At 38.6% G+C, this 19,217-nt stretch overlaps 1 protein-coding gene across 2 annotated transcripts in view; it reads left to right on the forward strand.

The window, feature by feature from the left end:
- The window catches only part of CDH7 (cadherin 7), a 120,956-nt gene that overhangs the window by 42,375 nt on the left and 59,364 nt on the right, over positions 1 to 19,217 (forward strand). For both annotated transcript variants that reach the window (XM_002924875.4, XM_019805552.2), the window contains exons 3-4: positions 10,913 to 11,207; positions 14,763 to 14,882. In XM_002924875.4, the coding sequence (XP_002924921.1) occupies positions 10,913 to 11,207; positions 14,763 to 14,882 (415 nt within the window). The remainder of the gene's footprint in view (positions 1 to 10,912; positions 11,208 to 14,762; positions 14,883 to 19,217) is intronic.

The following is a 19,217-nucleotide window of genomic DNA, read 5'->3' on the forward strand; positions in this document are numbered from 1 at the left end:
TAGGGTATTAATTGCAGTGCATTCTTGGAATTAAGGCTTGGGAGGGAGGGAGGGCAGCAGAATCTGGCAGATTTCAAGTATCGAACATGCAATCAGTTGCAACCTAGAGCATGGCTAAGCTTTGGGGAGCTGTGGAGCTGGAAAGGTTCTTCGCAGTTTTCCTGAATTAGGGGAGAAGGAGGAGCTTTAAAGCCCTGCATCAGCTAGTTTGGATGTGGGATGCCCCCAAGAAAGAAGTCTTACCTTTGGCAAAGTGGCTCTTTTTGGCAGTTTCGCAACTTGCCAAATTTGTAAATGTCTCAGAAGTGACAATCTGGGGGAAAGACTTAGCTGAGAAATGTCGGCCACCAACACTTCCAGTGTTTCACTGGTTCGGGAAAGGAGTGGACCTGAGAGGCTGCCTTGACATTCCCTAGAGGCCCCCTCCCCTGCGCCACTAATATCCCTTTACTTCATGTAATCCATTCGGAGATGAGCTTCTATGGAAACCTCTTTTCTTGGAGGAATTTTCAGTGCAGCCCCTGTTGTTGCGGCTGATTTTCAGATTACAACTGATGCTCACCAGTTTTCCTCTATCCATCCAGCCTGCCTCAGGCTGGGGTCTTGCTCTTGCCCACTTACCATCAAAATGGAGCAAGGGAGTATCCAGAGACTCCCAAGTGTCCAGCAGCAAAACCTATTCTTCCCCACTGTGTGGGAGAAGCCCACCTCCTCCTGGTGAGCAAGGCCAATTACACCTACAGGGATGGTGGTCCCTTGGTGCTGGGGGTTCAGAGACAAGGAGAGAGCACGAACCGGGTGCAGTCGCCTGCTGTAGGACTGGGAGGCACACAGTCCACAAGTGGGGCAAGAGAAGGGACAGATAACTTGGACATGCCCACTCTACCCTTTTATTTCCTGCTCCTGGATACTCTACCTACCCTGGGAGGCTCTATGACATTAGATGAGGCATTTCTCTCCGGAGCAGAGCAAGTTTTCACAAAGCAAGTGGGCATGAGAACCGGAGGATTCCAGCACCCCCTGCAGTGGGGGAGGTGTTTCAGCCCTCGGGGTGAAAGTGGGGTGGGGCAGGGGTGCCACACCACAGACGCCAAGAGGAACAACCTCTGAGGTTTGAGATTATACACATTTTCTTTCTATTATCGGTTTCTTTGTTTGCTCTAATATTTCCAACCTTTTAGTAAACATACCGTAGTCGAAACTATTAATTTTTTTGAGCAGACATGAAGTATTTCTTTAGGAAAAAATATAGTATACCCCCAGAATGTCTGATTCCAACCAAGGTAAACATGTAAAATATAAGCAGGATATTTTCGTTTCTCTTAGTTTATCTTTCTGGCCCCAGAGGGATTCCCAGAACCTAAGATCATTTCCGCATCTCGATAATATAATACGTATCCCAGGGTATATGATGGATACAGAAATCTATCCTGTTTACTTTTCCCTTATAATTTTGGGTGGAGGAGGGACAGTTCCCTTTTGGGTAAAATATATAAACAAATCAACACATAAAATTTTATTCAATAAGCTTATGTAGAATAAATTATCACTGCAAATTAATTGAAAGTGCTGAACAGTTTAAAGCCGTGACCTGGGTCTAACGAGGTTTGTATGTGAGGTATTGTATTTGTTAGACCAGAATTTCCCGTCTGGGATGCTGGCTGAAAATTCATATTCCTGGTTCCAACTCAAAGAGGTTCTCATTCTGTGCCCTTAAGACCAAGCCCAGAAATTGGCATTTTTAACCAACATCTCAGGTAACGTCCATGCAGGAAACCTACATTCTGAGCTTCAGCAAATAACTTCAGTAGCCACCCAGTGGGTTAAGATCAGTGAACTGTTCTGTAGTCTTTAAAACAGAATCTATTTAAACAGATGTTTACACAATATAGATTGTGATATATTTACACTATAAAGTCTCTTTTTGTATGTCATATATAAAACGTAGTCTCTATTGTAAATTAGTGCATCCTGTGTATTACTCAGCCTGAAGATTCCTAGAAAGGCATTTATTCCATCCTCAGTCAAGTGCCTTCCTGGAAATCAAGTTCTGCCCTTCATCGTCAGACCGTTTCTTAGTAATAGGTTTCTTGTCTCAACTTAAATATCATTTCTTTAAAAAGCACTTCCCTGAACCTCTGAACTCGGTTTGATTTTCCTGTCAGATGATTTCTTGGCATTCCGTGGGTGCTTTTTTTTATGGTCATCAGAATTGCAATTGTTTGTTCAACCTGGTTCACTGACAGTCTGCTGCATGGACAGCCTTTCTCTCCGCGAGCTCATGAAAATGGGCACCGCTTGGCCCCGTGCCGTAGGCTGCCCCTCGCTACTCTCCCGCTCTCGTCTTCATTCATACACACCCATCCACCTGGCCTACAGGAGATACTCCGTACTCACTTTTAATAGGTGATTAATGTATGTTGAGTTTCTAGATGGAGACAGAAGCAGACCTGATCCAATCTCTGTTTTTCCAGGACAATCCAGCTTGGCCACAAGGATGATGTCAATTGTATCCCTTTAGTTGAGGTATAATAGCTGAAGTCACCTGGCACTTTCAATAACAGCTAAAGGGATACTTGTGATTTTATAAAGATGTCAGAACGGATTAGCTAAACAAACATTAAATACTTAGTGACAATATTTGAAGCCGAGTTTACCAAAGAGATATCACAAATTACAAATAATGTATATACTTAACTGTTTACTGTTAAAGTTAAACCAGCAGCTGCCCTTAGTAAGATCTTATTAATAAGTGTAAGAATGACCAGTTACTGTCTGTTCTCCTCTTGGACAAGCTCCTTTTCTCTCTTCACCCTCCTCCTTCCGTGTTATCTCTGAAATTCTGTGTGTCTCTGTATCTTCTATCTTCGTCCACTCACTGGCCTCGGTCAGGTCACACTGGACATACAGAATCCTTGTCTCAGAATTGATAAGATAGTGTACAGTAATTCTCTTTTTAAATTAAACAAGCATCAAAGCTTTCTCCCCCAAATGTAGACTCCAGAATCATACTTCTATTAACCATTATTGTTTGTATTTTTGAATACACAAGGTGATACAATGCAACTGACTTCAGGAAGTTTTGGCAAACATGCTATGCTCTTGCCCTCTGCAACATGGACCTGAATGCCTTCTCCAAATGCCACGTACAGAATATCTGTACAAGTCTTAGAGATGGCTTCTTCAATTGCCCTGTGCCTCCCTAGTAGTTAGTAGCCTCATGTCTTGCCTAATGTTAGGACAGGAAAAGAGTTTTGGACTGATTATTGCCTAGAAGCATTCAAGAGATTTCACACGGGTTTTATCCACTGGTCCAGTGCTTCTCAACTCATCGGCGTGAAGGGTCAAGTTTGTCTTGTTTACTTGCAAACTTACTGGTTTTTAAAGAACATAGAACATACTTTTTTATAACCTCCTCATAATTTTGTAGCTATATGAAAAATGACTACTTAGAGAATTCAGTCCTCATTTTCTCCATTATTATTGGGATCAACAGACATTAAATTTCTCCATAAAATAACTATGAAGATTGCTAAGCCTTTCCTCTCAATTTTCTGTACTTACCTAGATTTGGACAGATGGCACCCAGTCCTTGGAACCCATGTTGAGTCGTACTGTGTTTCTCCTGCAACATTTTCTGCTCAACCAGCCCCCATTTAAAAAGCAAGATTGAAAATTATCCTCTTGAGCAAAAAGCTTGATGTTTCCAGGGGTTTGCTTTTTATCTACTTTTGCTTGACTACTTGGAGTTTAGAAGTAAGTGAGCAACGTACTACAGGGGAGCCCTGAAGTGGAGAACAGCATGGGCTCACAATTCCACTGGATGAGGGGGAGATGGACGAGGAAGAGTTTGATCAGGAGGAGTTTTGATCAGTTACAATTTGACTCAAGGCGGATTTCCTAGGTTGTTTGAAAGTTCTGGATGTGGCCTGGAGACAGCGATCAGAGAGAGGATGAGATGAGCGCTGAGGAGATTTCTTTAGGGAGGCACATGCAGCTGTGTGGAATAGAGAATGCTTCTCTGCATTGTTATCACTGGGTCCCTGATGACAAAGATGCAGCTCGTAGCGTGAAGTTCTGAGTAACCACGCCATAGGCATAAATGTAGAACCGTTGCAAATAAAAGCAAGATTCTCCCCCTAAGGGATGCAGATAATTCCATTGTGCTGCTATAGGTGAACTTATAAATATGGACATAAAGTTGTATTTTACGAAATACTTCCAAATGCATTATTTCATTTTATCCTCACTTCAGCGTGCAAGGCCAACTGTACCTTTATGGATGCTGATGTATAACAGATGAATGAACTGTGATTTAAGGGTGATCGAGGCATCACAGTAAAGGGCAGAGTAGAGATTCAGTAGCCATACTTTGGCTCCTTTGCCCTGGTGACCTAGCAATTGTACCTCTCAACTACTAAGTTAGTGAACAAAGACCTTAGAATGCGTGTTCATTGCCAATGAATGAGTGTGAACTTTTTCTCAGGGGAAAAAAAAATCAAAGCCATCTGACTGGTACCTCCTTTTTACCCATTGTTGGCTAAGAAAAAAAAAAATAATAAAGAAATGAGACCTTTTTTTGACAGTTTTAACCTTACCTAAGCATGTCCTGGATTGCATCCCTTTCCTGTATTACTCTCTGTGTCGTAATTAATACTTTAACTTTTTAAACCATGCTTCTTCATCAGAGATGCATCACAAGTAAATTGTGTTCCATTACCCTGGACCACAATGATAATTAGAAATTAGAAATACTTCAACCAGAAAGAAATGACTCATACCCTTGTTTTCGTCTATAATATTTCTTTAACAACTTGATAATTACATGGTACCCAGTGGCATGTGAAAAATATCTATTACAAAGCATAATGAGAAAAGAAAACTTGCATGGAATGTGTATACACGAGCGGTTGTATTTCTACCAGTTATTGTTTAAATCTGCCCTCTATACTTACAGTTTTAACCTAGGGAAGTTTAGTCAATCACATGAGTTTCAACAATCTGTAACGTATTTATGTATTTTTAAACTTTAAAAAATCGGGAATCTGTAATAAGTAAGCTAATGGTAGGAAAGTCACCTTAGAAATCCTTTGCTAATATTCAATATAAATCATTCTCAGATTGATTAACATGCTGCTCGGCCATCATTACTCCATTTCTGTACACAGATGTAGTACTAGTGTGAACTTTTATATTTTTGTAATAATGACTTTTTGCATTTTTCTTACTCAAATGTTCATTACAATGAAAACTGAATATAAACTAATTATTTCCATCTTCACCTTACGTAGGTCAGTGAAGATCACAGAGACCTTTGTTGACGTGAGTTTTATTTTTTAGTGCCAAAGCTTTCATGATAAACATTATCTCTTTCCCTATAGTATCATCTTACGTCTAGATTTACTCCTCTTTTTGTCGCATGAAAATTTGTATGTTACATTACAAAGTACAATTGTGGTTATTATAGTGCTTTACCCTAATGAATTGTGCTCTACTCTGTCACCTCAAGTAGTTGTCACAATTGTTCAGTGAAGTCCCAGTACAGGTATTTTTTACTTCCGTTTTGCAGGGGAGGTGACTAAAAGACAAGGTCATCAGTACGATCGAATAACAAGCAGAATTTAAGATGTTCACAGAGGGAAGAAAAGTTGATCAACATAGTGACTTGATTTTTTTTTTTTACCTTAGTCTTTACTAAACAGATTTATTCACCATATTCAGACTCTTCTTTAAGCAGATCGATTGATGGTACTAGACCAGGTAGTTCGTTCGTATCAGGCCCTAGTTGATTAAGTAGTTGTAAGAAAATTGTCAGAACTGCAATGCATTGATCTGTTTTTAGTTTTGGTCTTTATAATCTTAAATTAAAAACTAAGTAGTAGATAAAAAAAGTTAATCAAGGACATGGAGATTCTTCCATCCAAGGGCATCCAAAGGCCTATAAAACCCTCCACCAGCACGTGTGTGTGTGTGTGTGTGTGCACGTGCGACTGCGCACTACTGCATAAGACTCGGGAAACAGGAATAAGAAAGGCTGTCTGCCCCTCCAGGGTTCTGTCTCCTGGGGAACACAGATGTGTAAATATGCAAGTTCAGAGTAATTGCCAAATGTTACCACAGACATACAAAATGGGGTATCTGAGCTCTGTCTAGGCAGGTCAGAGGATTAGGGAAAACAACCCAGAGATACAAGATGTTTTTTGTTTGTTTTCTTTTTGCCTAATGCTATTAAAACTTAAAAGGATAGAAATTGAAGGAAAACAATAGCACTGCTATTTTACAAAATGGATTATAAATTTACTAAATTTAAGACAACTGTTTATTGAGAATGTGGAATATGGTGATAAAAAAAGAACCCAGCTCTTAAGGAGTTTATACATTAAAGAAAGGGTTGGATGAAAACAAATAAACCAGATTTTCAATATGAACCAGAATTAAATGCCTCCTAACGGAGAAACGCAAACAGCATGCCATCGGAGAAAAATAGGAAGATTGTTAAGACGTCAGTGAAAGGGTGCTTGCATTAAGCTGAGCTGAATGTCGGTTGGCGGCAAGATGAAGGACTTGTGCTGAAAAAGATGGCACAGCTTGCTTGGTTTGGGCGGTGTGTTCCTCAGCCAACGTGGCTGGAGCATGGAGTGACTTCTGAGATGTGATGGAAAAGAGAGACAAAAGAGCTAGCATAGGGCTGCGTGGAGCCCCATGCTTAGAATTTGGGGTAAATCCCTAGACCATGGAGAGCCATTAAAAGTATTTGATGAGGGGTGTGATATAATTCGATGTGCATTTTAGAGACATAATTTCTGACACACAGAAAATGGAGAAGAACTGGAGAGTTTTATAATAGCCCTAGTGAAAGATTTTAAGATTCCAAATTAGAGCTCTTGTGAAAGACTGGAAAAAAAAAAAAAAAAAGAGTTGCTCTATTAGAGGTAATGAGTAGGTATTCTGTCAAGCAGGGAGTGAGAGAGCCATAGTGGGTTACTAAATATACTACAGGGGTGCCTAGGTGGCTCCGGCAGTTAATTGTCTGCTTTTGGCTCAGGTCATTATCCCAGTGTCCTGGGGTCGAGCCCCATGTTGGGCTCCTTGCTCAGCAGAGAGCCTGCTTCACCCACCCCCTCTATGGCCTCCGCCTACTTGTGCTCTCTCTCTCTCTCTGTCCAATAATTAATTAAAATCTTAAAAAAAATAAACATAGTACATTTTAGGGTGCATGTAAAGGGTGCTTTCCATTCCTGGCCTGTGTACTGATTAAGAGTCCAACACAGTGTGATATTTCCTTACGCTGTTACCATACACGGTGCTGTCATAGTGACATAGAGGAAACACATAATGATTGTATATCCTTCTCTCCTGATTCTTTTGTCTTGAGCTAGACCCAGCTAAGAGGCATGTGTGTGCTCCTCACTGTTTGTGTTTATTTGCAAAATAATAATAATAATGATGATGATGATGTAAACATTTACCTTGGAGTCACAACAAATATTTTGAAGAGGATTTAGGAATCTATGCAGTAAAGGTGAGTTTTGTATGGTGATTAATGAATCAAGGTTTTATTGTTGTTACTGTTTAGGTGACTCATAAGACCACGTTTATATGGGTATTTGTGAATGAAATAGACATAACATTGTAAGTTCTACTCTGCCCAAAATAAGAGTACAAATATTTGTTTTCAATTGTATATTTAATTTATTGTTTATTCATTTGCCATATGGTGGGACCATAGAACACTTGTTTATTTTTCACTGCACAGAAGTTTTCGCTGTGGAGAATAGTGTTTCTCCGCTCTGTCATCGTCATTCACAAAGACGGTGTGTACCTGCGTATGCGTGTGTGCCCGCGTACGCCTACACAGACGTGTTTTACTTAAGGTCGCTATTAGGTAGTTCTGCACTTGCAAGTTTTTCTTTGCTGAGCATTTTTTTTAAAGCAGAGGAGTATAATAGTTTTTCGCTAACAGCATGGGTTTTACTCTGCCTATTAAGATTAGAGTATTAGTGCACATGGCCTCAGATTAAATGTCTGAATGCATCTGATAATTAGGAGTCCATCTTAGCATCTCAGAGTTGGTCATCCACTTTTAAATACAGATGCTTGCACTAACCTTGCAAGGACCCTCAAAGCAATTTTCTGCTTGTGAATTCTAGCCGTGATTACAAGCCTAATGATGGTCCTAGCTGGTAGAAAAGTGTCAGTGATGGAAGGATGAAGTTCAGGGCTCCGGAGACAGAGGGCGGTGTGTGTCTATGTTTGTATGTGTGTGTGTGTGGGGGGGGGTGGTTGTGGTGGGGGCTAGTAAAGAAGCCTGATCCTCAGATGATTGGAGAAACAAGCAATATGAACCTTTTTTTTTTTTCCTTTGAGCCCTTATGCCGTCAGTGATGGAGAACAATTAACAATACCACGAATGTGAAATACAGTGTCAGAGCTCAGGCAGAAGATCAGCTCAGGATTTAATGTGTGTTGTGTCCTCTCTCCCTTACCTGGGTACTACAGGAACATTGTATCACCAAGCAATGGAAACGGCAGTTAGGGCTCCTGGGTGACTCGGTTGGTTCAGGTCATGATTCCAGGGTGCTGGGATCTTGCCTCACGGCGGGCTCGCTGCTCGCGGGGAGCCTGATTCTCCCTCTCTCTCTCTGTCTCTCATGAATAAATAAAGAAAATCTTAAAAAAAAAAAAAAACAAAAACCAAACACAGCGATTAGTTGACAGGAATTAGTTAAATGAATCATAAGGACTGGTTCTAAAAATGGTAGTCCCTAATGAGACTGAGAAGACATAGCAAGCCTTTGATTAAAGACACAAGGTGTATGTCACTTAAGTGTTTCTGTGGTCATCGGATCGTCCTCTAATATTTCACACCAAGGTCAGTGGTAGTGTGAGACTCTTCTAATGCTGAGAGGCACGGATGGGGTGAGGAAGGGTGAGGAGAGTACCCGTGAGAAGTGCGTGCAGGGGTGGGCGTCCTTGAGATGTCAGCAGCTTAAAACAACATGTTTTCATCCATCATCTGCACTTGTCTCAGGAGTTGTTTTTTGCTCTGTGTTGTTGAAGGTGGCGGAGTGTTTTGCTGTTGTGTAATGCCAAGAAAGGGCCCTTCTGTCAAGTCATAAAATGTGTTGATGGAAACCACTCAAAGCACCAAGCTTCTTTGAGACTTGGGGGTGATCGGGGGTGGGGGTGCATGCACCCTTCTTTCTCTGAATTTTCCTCTGCTGCAGCTTTTCATGTCCGCACCTCACCGGACCACGCACATCTCCCGAGGCAGGATCTTGTTGCTGGCAGTGGAGATAGAGCATTCTAGCAGTCCCCGTTTTTCATAATCCTGGTACAACCACAGAGCGCTGGTCATGTGACCTCAGGCGAGGCACTCAGCCTTTCTTTACTTTAGTTTCCTTATCTGTTAATAGGGATAATGAATTCATTTAATGTGAGCATAAGCTGAGTTACTATATAGAGAACATTAAGAACAGTGCCTGGCACAGAGGAATCTCAGTAATCCAAACTGTAGTGATTTTCAGCTTGCTTGCTTCCTCGAGGGAGCTATAGATGCAACAGTAACCCTGAGAGTGACTTAAGAAAATTAGGCGATTCACCATATTTCAAGAATTCAACCCTTCCAGATGGGTGGGTCAACATGCGGCACAGTGATCCCCTAGATAATTCCACACTGGACAAATCTACATTATAACTTGTGCCAGTAATGAATTTCTTGTATTACTGAGCCTGATAAAAACTACAGAAACTAAAGGAGAAATCAGGTCCTGAAGTATTCTGGAGCAGAGCATAAACACAGCGGTGACGGTGAGGGGGAAGAACCGCTTACAGAAACCGTGGTATAGAAGGCGGTACCCTCCACACCTACCACAGGACGAAGGAGCGTCCTACGGCACCCCTCCCCCAGTCATTTCCCATATTTCATGTTTGTAGCACCTCATCTTTTAAAGAATGCAAACCTAGTTCTGTAGGACGGTGTGGAGCCTCTATCATTTGGTAAATTGGGTTTTTGCATTCGTCTTACTCCAAGTCCAGATGATGGCGGTTGTAGGGGATGAAAGATTGTGGAGACGACAGATGGAGTCCTGTGTTTTTCAGGTTATGAAGTTCAGGAAAATGTGTAATTATGTCTGAGTTTCCTTAGGTTCCTCTGTTCAACATAACGTGCTGACATACAGCAGGGGACAGTTCCAGATACGAAATGCAAATCAGTAGGTGCTGGCCCTGCTGCCGATTGCCGGGGTTAATCATGCAGATCTAATGCAGTTCTTGGTATTTCAAGAAAGGTTTGAGTTGAAGTCTCAGGCACATACTGATTTAAAATTCCTACTTCAGAGAGCAGTGTAATTTTTCTCGGCTTCACGTTTTAAAATACAGAACAGGATTTGGGGGCGGATTTAGTGACTGGACATCCATCCATACTTGTTAATCATGAGAGGGGGTGGGAGGGAAGGGTGTCCTTAAAGAATGTGGGAGTTTCTAAGCATATTAAATGCTTTATTAGATGTAAATTTGCCAATGTTCTATATAGCAAGTCCCTTTGCTTGGAATAAGATCAAATCAACCGATTATACGTGTTTACTGAATGCTCTGTTCCAAGAAGATGGCTAAAACTGGCAAGGACAGACCAGATAAAAATTAACACCACCACAAGTTCCTAACTTTGGGAATGATAGAAAATACCATTGGAAATGAGACTGTTTACAGGAAGAAATGAAATTGTCTTGCTCACAAGTGCAAGCTGACACATTCTAATAGCCTTTCTGCTGTGCACAATAAGCATCAGCTTATCTTTCCAAGAACAATAAAAGTCCGGGTACTGCTGCCTGACATAAGAATTATTTTTACATATCTCCATATCGCTGACTCTCTTGTAAGTTAATCTCATCTCACATGAATTTTTCACCAGCTTCACTCTGATGTTGATAAAGGAGATGGTTCCATCAAATACATCTTGTCAGGCGAAGGGGCAAGTTCCATTTTCATTATTGATGAGAACACTGGGGATATTCATGCTACCAAGAGGCTGGATCGAGAAGAGCAGGCCTACTACACGCTCCGAGCCCAGGCGCTGGACAGGCTCACCAACAAGCCTGTGGAGCCTGAGTCCGAGTTTGTCATCAAGATTCAGGATATCAACGACAACGAACCCAAATTCTTGGATGGCCCATACACGGCGGGAGTTCCCGAAATGTCTCCCGTGGGTAAGTAAAGGACATGCTGCTTTGGCAGGGTCTGATTTTAGGGGCTCTGTATTTAAAAGTAGATCATCATCAGTACCGGAAAAAAAATCACATTAGTGTTGGCACGGCACTTCCCAGGGAGGATGAGGGGAAAGTTTGAGATGCCTTAAGAGCCCGTGTCTAAATCTAGTTTTTGAAATCATTATTTTATTTCTACAGAAAATTAGGAAAATTTTCCTTTTCCACGGGGATCTCAATGTCTTTAGTACATTGCTCATGTCTTACATTCTTGTTTCAATGTAATATTTAATTAAAAAAAATAATTAAAAGTACCCCTAAGAAGTTAAAAAAGAAAATCCTTGCAGACACTGGCCTGTGGTCATCTCTTCTTTCTCCTGAGTAGGATTAATGATTCCCTTTTCTAAGAATCTTTCTGTGGCCAAGGTTATCAGGGAGACCATCTAACATTTAAATCAGCGGGTCTGTATGCTTGTAGAGTAGGTGTGAACCCACAAAGTCCCTTCATATGCCACCACTAATCTTTGTGTAATTTCTCCAGAAACTTAGATGCGTGAAAATTTATATTGAATTGATAATAATGGTAAAGTGATACTCCATTTGAGATATATAAAAGAGTCATGAGGACTTTTATTCAGAGGGCTTTTCACATTGCCCCATTACTGGAAAACAAGAAAGTAAAGTATTTCCGGTATATTTATTTCTATCAAATGATGAAAACTCAGTTTTAAACAATTGATTCTTTGGAATAATTTTCAGCCAGTATGCAATTTTAGGTGATCTTACAAAACAATAAAAAAAAATATGGGGCTTAAATAGACCAGTTGATTTATATATTTATTTCCTATCATTTTTAGTCTTGAAGTAAGACAGTTATTTAAAGTAATAATTGAATTTGTATTTTAACAGGTGAACATTTTACCTAATGTGATTTGTTTTATATTAAATAAAGGTCCCTTCACTCATTCCAGCTTTCAGCCAACAGATCGACTATCTTAGGAAGTGGAATTGCAAAGATATGTGTTATATGTGCCCTTTAGGGGAACCACAGTTTAGTGACCCTAAGTTTCTAACAGATGGGAGAGTAAAAATTATTTGGGCACCACTGCTCTGGCTGCTAAAGAAATACAAACAGAAAATCAACCAGAAGAGCGGGTGCTCGTGGTGTGGAAAAATTCAGAGCCACGGAGGCAGCATTTTCTACTGTAGTTAGCTTCGAAGTGAGCATTTCTTTGACCAAACAGGCTTATTCACACTTTCTCAACACTGCCTGCATCTTCAGTGGTGCATGCTGTTGCTTAACAACAACTAGGAGGGCAGCAGCCCCAACAAGTTTTGCAGGTTTTAGAGAAAAGAGAAGGCACTTTGTCCTCCCCAAAGTAGTAGTGTTTGGAAAAACAGGAAGCTTTGAGGTGTGTTTGAGCAATTCAGCTCAACTCTATAATTTTCATGGGGGCGTGTTGGGCATTCTTCATTGGCTTGCTACAGTGTTTCCTTTGCTACATAGAATGGAGCCATGCAAATTGGATTAATGTGAACTGTGTTCTTTCAGAGGCTAAATAACACACTGTCCTTATGGTTTCAGTGGTACCACTCCATTATCAAACGGCATGATTATTATGCACACATGCAAGTTATTTTAGTTATTTGATCAATTGCAGCTGGTTCAGAACTTTTCAGAAAATGATTTTCAAGTGCCTTCAGGATTTAATTGACATTGAGAATTCTGAAATAATATCGAAATTTGAACTAAGAGCAATGGATGTCTACATTAAATATGTGGATTTATAGTGAGTTGTAGTTTAATAAGGTTTAATTCTGACCAAATAGTTTTAATAGCCACTAAATAGTAGCTGTAGTTTAAAAGGGTATAATTCTGACCAAATAGTTTTAATAACCACTAAGCAGTATGGCATATACAACACAAGCATTCAGTATTTATTTTTCAGGGCACTGTTTTTCATTGGATGCTAACCGCAAGATTGAAAACACACTAATAAGCCCTAGGATAGTTCATTCATTTCCAGGAGAGCATAGATAAGCACGGACAGTTTAGAGTGGTTTAAATATATGTGTGCATGTATGTGTATGTATATATAAAGTAAATTTCTTAGTGAACACTTCAGAAAAAAATTATATACAACCAAATTTACTAAAGTAGTTTTGATTATTTTGTTTAAAGCACTTTCCTTTTCAAATGAAGTAGGAAATCAATACTTAAGCATGTCACCAGAGTAAATATTGCTGTAAAGATGGTGCATTGTGGAGAAAATAGAGAATATCAATGCCATTAATTCTAACATTTTTAATTAAAATAATCAAAATTTAATTTGTAAAAATATTCTTAAATATGCATCATTTGCTGTTTGGTCCTACCAGGCATCTACAGGGCACAATCAATCAAGTCTGTTGAATAAAAAAAAAAAAAAAAATCAGAATTTTTAAAAAAGTGCCAAATACATAGGTTCATAACACACACCCATTTTTAAAGAAAATGGCACAGGTAAGGAAAATCGTAGTGTGGAAAAGACAATAGATTTGTAACAAAATGGACATTAATGACTTATTTAAGGGACTTAGGGAAATCCCTTTAGAAATATATTGAAATGAGATGTTAGATTAAAATTATTTTTGATAAATTACTAGAAACAAATTAAAGCCTTAGACGAATACAAAAAAAAGACTTGTTCCATTCCCATCAATAGGACATAAATGATAAAATAGCTTGTGCTTAAATATGTAAACTAAGTAAATGTAACATTTTTAAGATTCTGCTCCAAATGGAAATAAAAAGAACACATCACAATAAATGCTTTCCATGTGGAAAACAAAGAAGCAGTGGGACATTCTATCACATGAAATATAGAAATATAGAAAATATAGAAAAAAATATAAAATATAGAAAATATAGAAAAACAACTAATAATGCAATTTTTAGAGTTGCCATGCTTTTTTCCCATTGGGGGGATGGTTTAAATTTTCATTTTATGCTTTTATTTTTAAATCAATTCATAGAAACAAATGAAAACTAAAACTATTCCTGAAGAGATACCACCTAATATCCAGTTAAGTGGATCCATCAGATACTTCTTATTTGGTTAATGAAGCTTCATTTTCTGTCTGGCTCAACTCCGCTATAATAGTGAGATCCCCTCAGTGACTTGGGTGTCAAGATGCTGTGACTTGTCACATTGCCTTTTGGACAGTAATTGAGACTTCTAGAGATGGCTCTTGATAAAAACTTGTTACCTGACCCTGATGGATGAAATGCCTAAAATTTGAGTCCCTTCCAATTCTGAATCTCCTCCTAATGTGCATCATCGATCTTATTTTTTCCCCTAACATATTTTTGTATCCCTTAAATCTTTCTGAGGGCTTAATTAGCATTCGTCTTCATTTTGGGTTTGTCTTTTATAGAAAATACGTCGATTTTTCATATGCCTTGAAACGTGAAAAAAGTAATTAAAAACCACTGTAGCATGTTCAGCATTTTGTGAATCGTTATGTTTTGTGGCATTTGGAAGTTTTTAATTCATTGGTTTTTGGCTTGGCACGTAGGGACCTCAGTGGTACAAGTGACAGCAACCGATGCAGATGATCCCACGTATGGCAACAGTGCCCGAGTGGTCTACAGCATTCTGCAGGGACAGCCGTACTTCTCGGTGGAACCAAAAACAGGTAAACGGTGAAATGGGACTCTTCTTGTAATGTCCTCGTTTATATCTTGGCACAGAATTCATATTAGTTATTTTTATTTGGTTGGCACTGATCACAGACACCACATGGCTATTGTGCTTCTCTCAATATGTGAACCGTGCTGATAAACAGCATATTATTTATAGAGGCATTAATATCTTCCAAGACTATTTTATTACATTTATCTGAATTTCTATCGAAGTTAAAGTATCGTAAAGTATCATATGTTAAAAAAGTATTTCAGTGGCTCTCTCCTGACTAGATAAGAAATATTGATTAGTTACATCAAGTTTTCTTTTGGTCTTGCTTTCTTTAATTCACGTAGGAATCACACACAGTTAAATTTCAGTGTCAAGCAAAACCCTGGCTGCCATGCAACAGAATAGATAGTAGGTCCAGCTTATCTTTTCAGAGTCTGGTTTACTTAGAAGAATTAGTTTAAACGTAAAAATTAGGATGATGATCTGCTAAGTCAAAAACTAAATTGATTTTTTTTTTTTAGTGTTAGAAGAAAACAACATATTTTTTATGAGTTGCCTGACTGCCTGCATAGACTGTGTGGTTGGTTGGCTAGATGTTCTGTTTTGCTCTTAAGCTGAACTAGTTTACAGTAAGAAAGACTCTAATTTGGAGCAGTGTTGTCGTGGTTATAAAATAACATTTTATCTATTGTGCTTTTCTGGCTCTGAGTGGAGGGAGGAGGGGCGAGTGTGGAAATGGATAGTTTGTGCCACTGGTCTTCCTCACCATGAAATCAAAAATTTCTCCATGTTGTAATAATTTTGTCTTTATTGTGAAGAAAATTATTCTTCGACGTGCCAAGTTTATGATTATTGGATAGTACCTGTGACCTTAAATGATTATTTTAATGGTACTTACACTGTTTTCCATATAAATGGTAATATTAATTCATTTTCAAATCGCTGTGGAGGATAAATATTTTAAGTGTCTTTTGAAAATGATAGTTGTAATGTGCATGAATGGAAAAATAAATTCAATCCGAGCTCACCATTAGAGATTTTACAGAGACTGCTTTGCATAATTTATACCAATGTAGTGGTAGAGTCTGGAAGCCACCTGGAAAGCCTAACAGAGAAGAAACAGTTCTGATTAAGCAAGTATTGAAGGAGAAGTAAACAAAAGTATTTGATTTATGATATGAATCCTATGAATGTGGAACGTGTGCTTGTGTTGATTTAATGATAGATCTGAGAAGCCTAAATTCAAACACCCACCCATTCCCTTATAAATCTACCCTTTACAGCCTCCAAAGACATTGACAAGTTTCTGACAATTTGCTCACAAATTATACACTCCTGCATTATATAACCTGTCCAGAAATAGCATGCACTAATCCCTAGGGTTAAATATTTTGCTGGTACTAATGATTGGCTTGTGATTTTAGCTTTGTGGTAAGATGATCATTTTTTCTTAAGTCCTGTGGAGGTGAGGCCTCTGATTGAGAAAGTGGACAGCAGTCTATGTCATGAGATCACAATCATTAGTACTTCAAATTCTAATTTCAGAATCTTGAGGATTGTGTATTGTAGGAGATGAAGAGGCTTACTTTTGTTTAAGTTTTTCGTACTGTAATTATGGCAATCATTGGGACTTCTCTTTCTAGAGTCATTAGTGCAGAGATATCCTGGGAATTTTTGTCCCCTGCTAATTTATAATTTGGATAGTGTAGTCTTTGCAAAAAAAAAAAAAATCTATTTTTTCACCAAAATGGAAAGTTTTCAATCCTTAAAGTCATGGATATCTGTGAATCAAGTTCAACTTTAGTCTTCATGGTTGGTGTCAGTCTGATTTTTATCTATGTGAGAACATCAATTTCTAAATCTTTAAGACTTTTTGAGAAGAAAGTAAAATTTTTGATAGGAAAAATACTGAAAATATGTTAAATCAAGATCTTGTAAAAATAGGCACAGGGAATCACTGTTAGGTGCATTTCTATAAGTTTAACTTCTGGTTTTTTTTCTATTATTAATAATACCCATTGCCATTTATTAATCACACATCATGAACCTAGCATGGCTAAAACCTCCAGTCACATTACACCTGTAATACTACTCACAGCCCAAATGGCCAGAGGGTAACTATATTTTCCACCTTCATTTCTCCGTCTATAAAACAAGAATGTGAGTAGCTGCAAAACCCAATGCTAAGAATTTGCTCTAATAAGCAAACAGAATGGCACCAGAAGCACAATAAGGCAACATTAAAAGGACTGCAGAGGTTCCCATCCCTTATCTCCATAATGACCACAAGCTGCTGGGAGGCTGGTGGTGGGTTACTCTAGGTGTTCGTCTACTGTGTAACCTGCAAGCAAATAGACCCCATGTTTTAGTCTATTTGATACATGGCAGGACTGGCTACGTAATTTGCAGTTCAAAATGGAAATGCAGGCCCTGTCTTCTAAAATTACTAGGATTTCAAGTTATTATCAACAGAACAAGAAACTGAGCATGGGACCTGTGTGCCTGCACAGGTCATATGGCCATGAAGTTGGCCCTGAAAAATGGATTGAATGATAAAACACCACTTGTCATTTACAAGTTCCTTCTTAAACGTAAGAGGTGTGACTGCACGATACCTGCATCATATATTACATACCCACTTGTTACATCGTAATTTTATGTAAGTAATATAGTCATAACAAAGACCCCCCCATAAGCCCTTCAAATGCATTCCATTCTGTGGAGTGGCTTATGGTGTGGAGGACCCTCACTCCTCTCGGGCTTGCTGAGGATGTCCCCTCAGAGGTTACAGGAGTACCTTCCTCAGGGACTCTTCATTGATGCCAACTCTGAAATTGTTTAGTGTTCTAGAAGCTTCCATGTTTGCTATCATTGGTCCTCCTCTGACATTATGGTTCTATTATATGTTTCACCTACAGGGAGACAACCAAATATAAACATGGCTTAGATCCAAAATTTAGAAAGAAATATAAATGAATAGGAAGAGATTCACCATGTACATCTAATGTGTCTCAGATCCACATGGCATGAAGCCTTGTAGCCCTGTGTTACCTGGGTCATGTGGTTGCCTGGACCCCTAGACCAGTCCAAGACGTGAGTGTGTAGATACCAGGCCTCAATGGTTGTTTGGTTCCCTAAACTGGGGTGGATTTTAGAGCCAGCTCTTATCTGTTACATTTAGTACAAATATACAGTCTTAAGAAGTTCCATGGTAAAAAAAAAAAAAAAAATGCTTTAAAAAAAATCGTCAATTGCTGTTAGGAAATTAAAGAATCATCTGAAAATTTATTCCCAGACTTAAAACCTGACAGCTGTTGAGCAATAGTGTTGATAAATTTATGTTTCATATGCACAGTACTTTTTGTGACCATGGATTATAAATAAATGGAAAATTCTGGGTTATTGGGTCAGATGATACATCTATAGAAAAATTATTATTCAGGAAGCTTAAAATCTGAGCTAATCTCTTTTCTAAAGAGCTATAGGAAATATTCTTCTCATCATAAGTGGCTTAAAATGACTGATACTGAAATTAAATAATGTTGTTGTCTTCCATGAAAATCTCACAGAACTGTGGGGATCTGTCTAGACAAAACTGGCCTAAAACTTCAGACATGTAGCGTTAGCAATTTGCTGTATGTGTGTTTCTCCATAATATACAGCAAAGTGCAAATCAAATCCAGCACATGAGAACTCTTTTTCCAAATGTAGACAAATGTAGACAGTTTTACTTAAAAGTAAAGAGCTAGCAAAAGTCATGGGACTGGAAATCTATTATTTTTGAATGTCCTTATTTAAATTCACTTCTCTCCCAATTATTTCATTCTTGTCAAAAATATGTTTAATATTTGAGGTATTTGGAAATTACCTTTGCCACCCGGTTACTTTGCAAACAATGTGATCATTTTTACTTTGGAAAAGTGCTATTTATAGGATAACTTGTAAAGAAACAATTAGAGGTGTGAAAAATAAGTGAGTAACCTTGACTACCAGACTTCTTTCTTAATAATGTTGTGTTTCCTTACAAAAATAATGCCACCAAGCAAAACCATGAGAGGATGAGGCAACAGTGTTTTCCTTGCTGATTAGTTGAGATATTAAGGCCTCTCTCCATCATTATAAAGGTGCAAAGATGAAAGCTCACTTGTGCCTATTGATTTTGGAAGGAAAAATAAGAGATGCATGGAGTTAAAAAAAAGAAAAGAAACTGAATGAATAGGAAATGATTCTAAACATAACTCATTAATATTTTGTCATCTAATGATACACTTAATGATCAAATATTCAAGACAGCCAGTCCTCAGTTTATTAAAAAAAAAGGAGTTATAAATAAATA

This window comes from Ailuropoda melanoleuca, chromosome 14, assembly GCF_002007445.2.
Source record: "Ailuropoda melanoleuca isolate Jingjing chromosome 14, ASM200744v2, whole genome shotgun sequence".
NCBI lineage: Eukaryota > Metazoa > Chordata > Mammalia > Carnivora > Ursidae > Ailuropoda > Ailuropoda melanoleuca.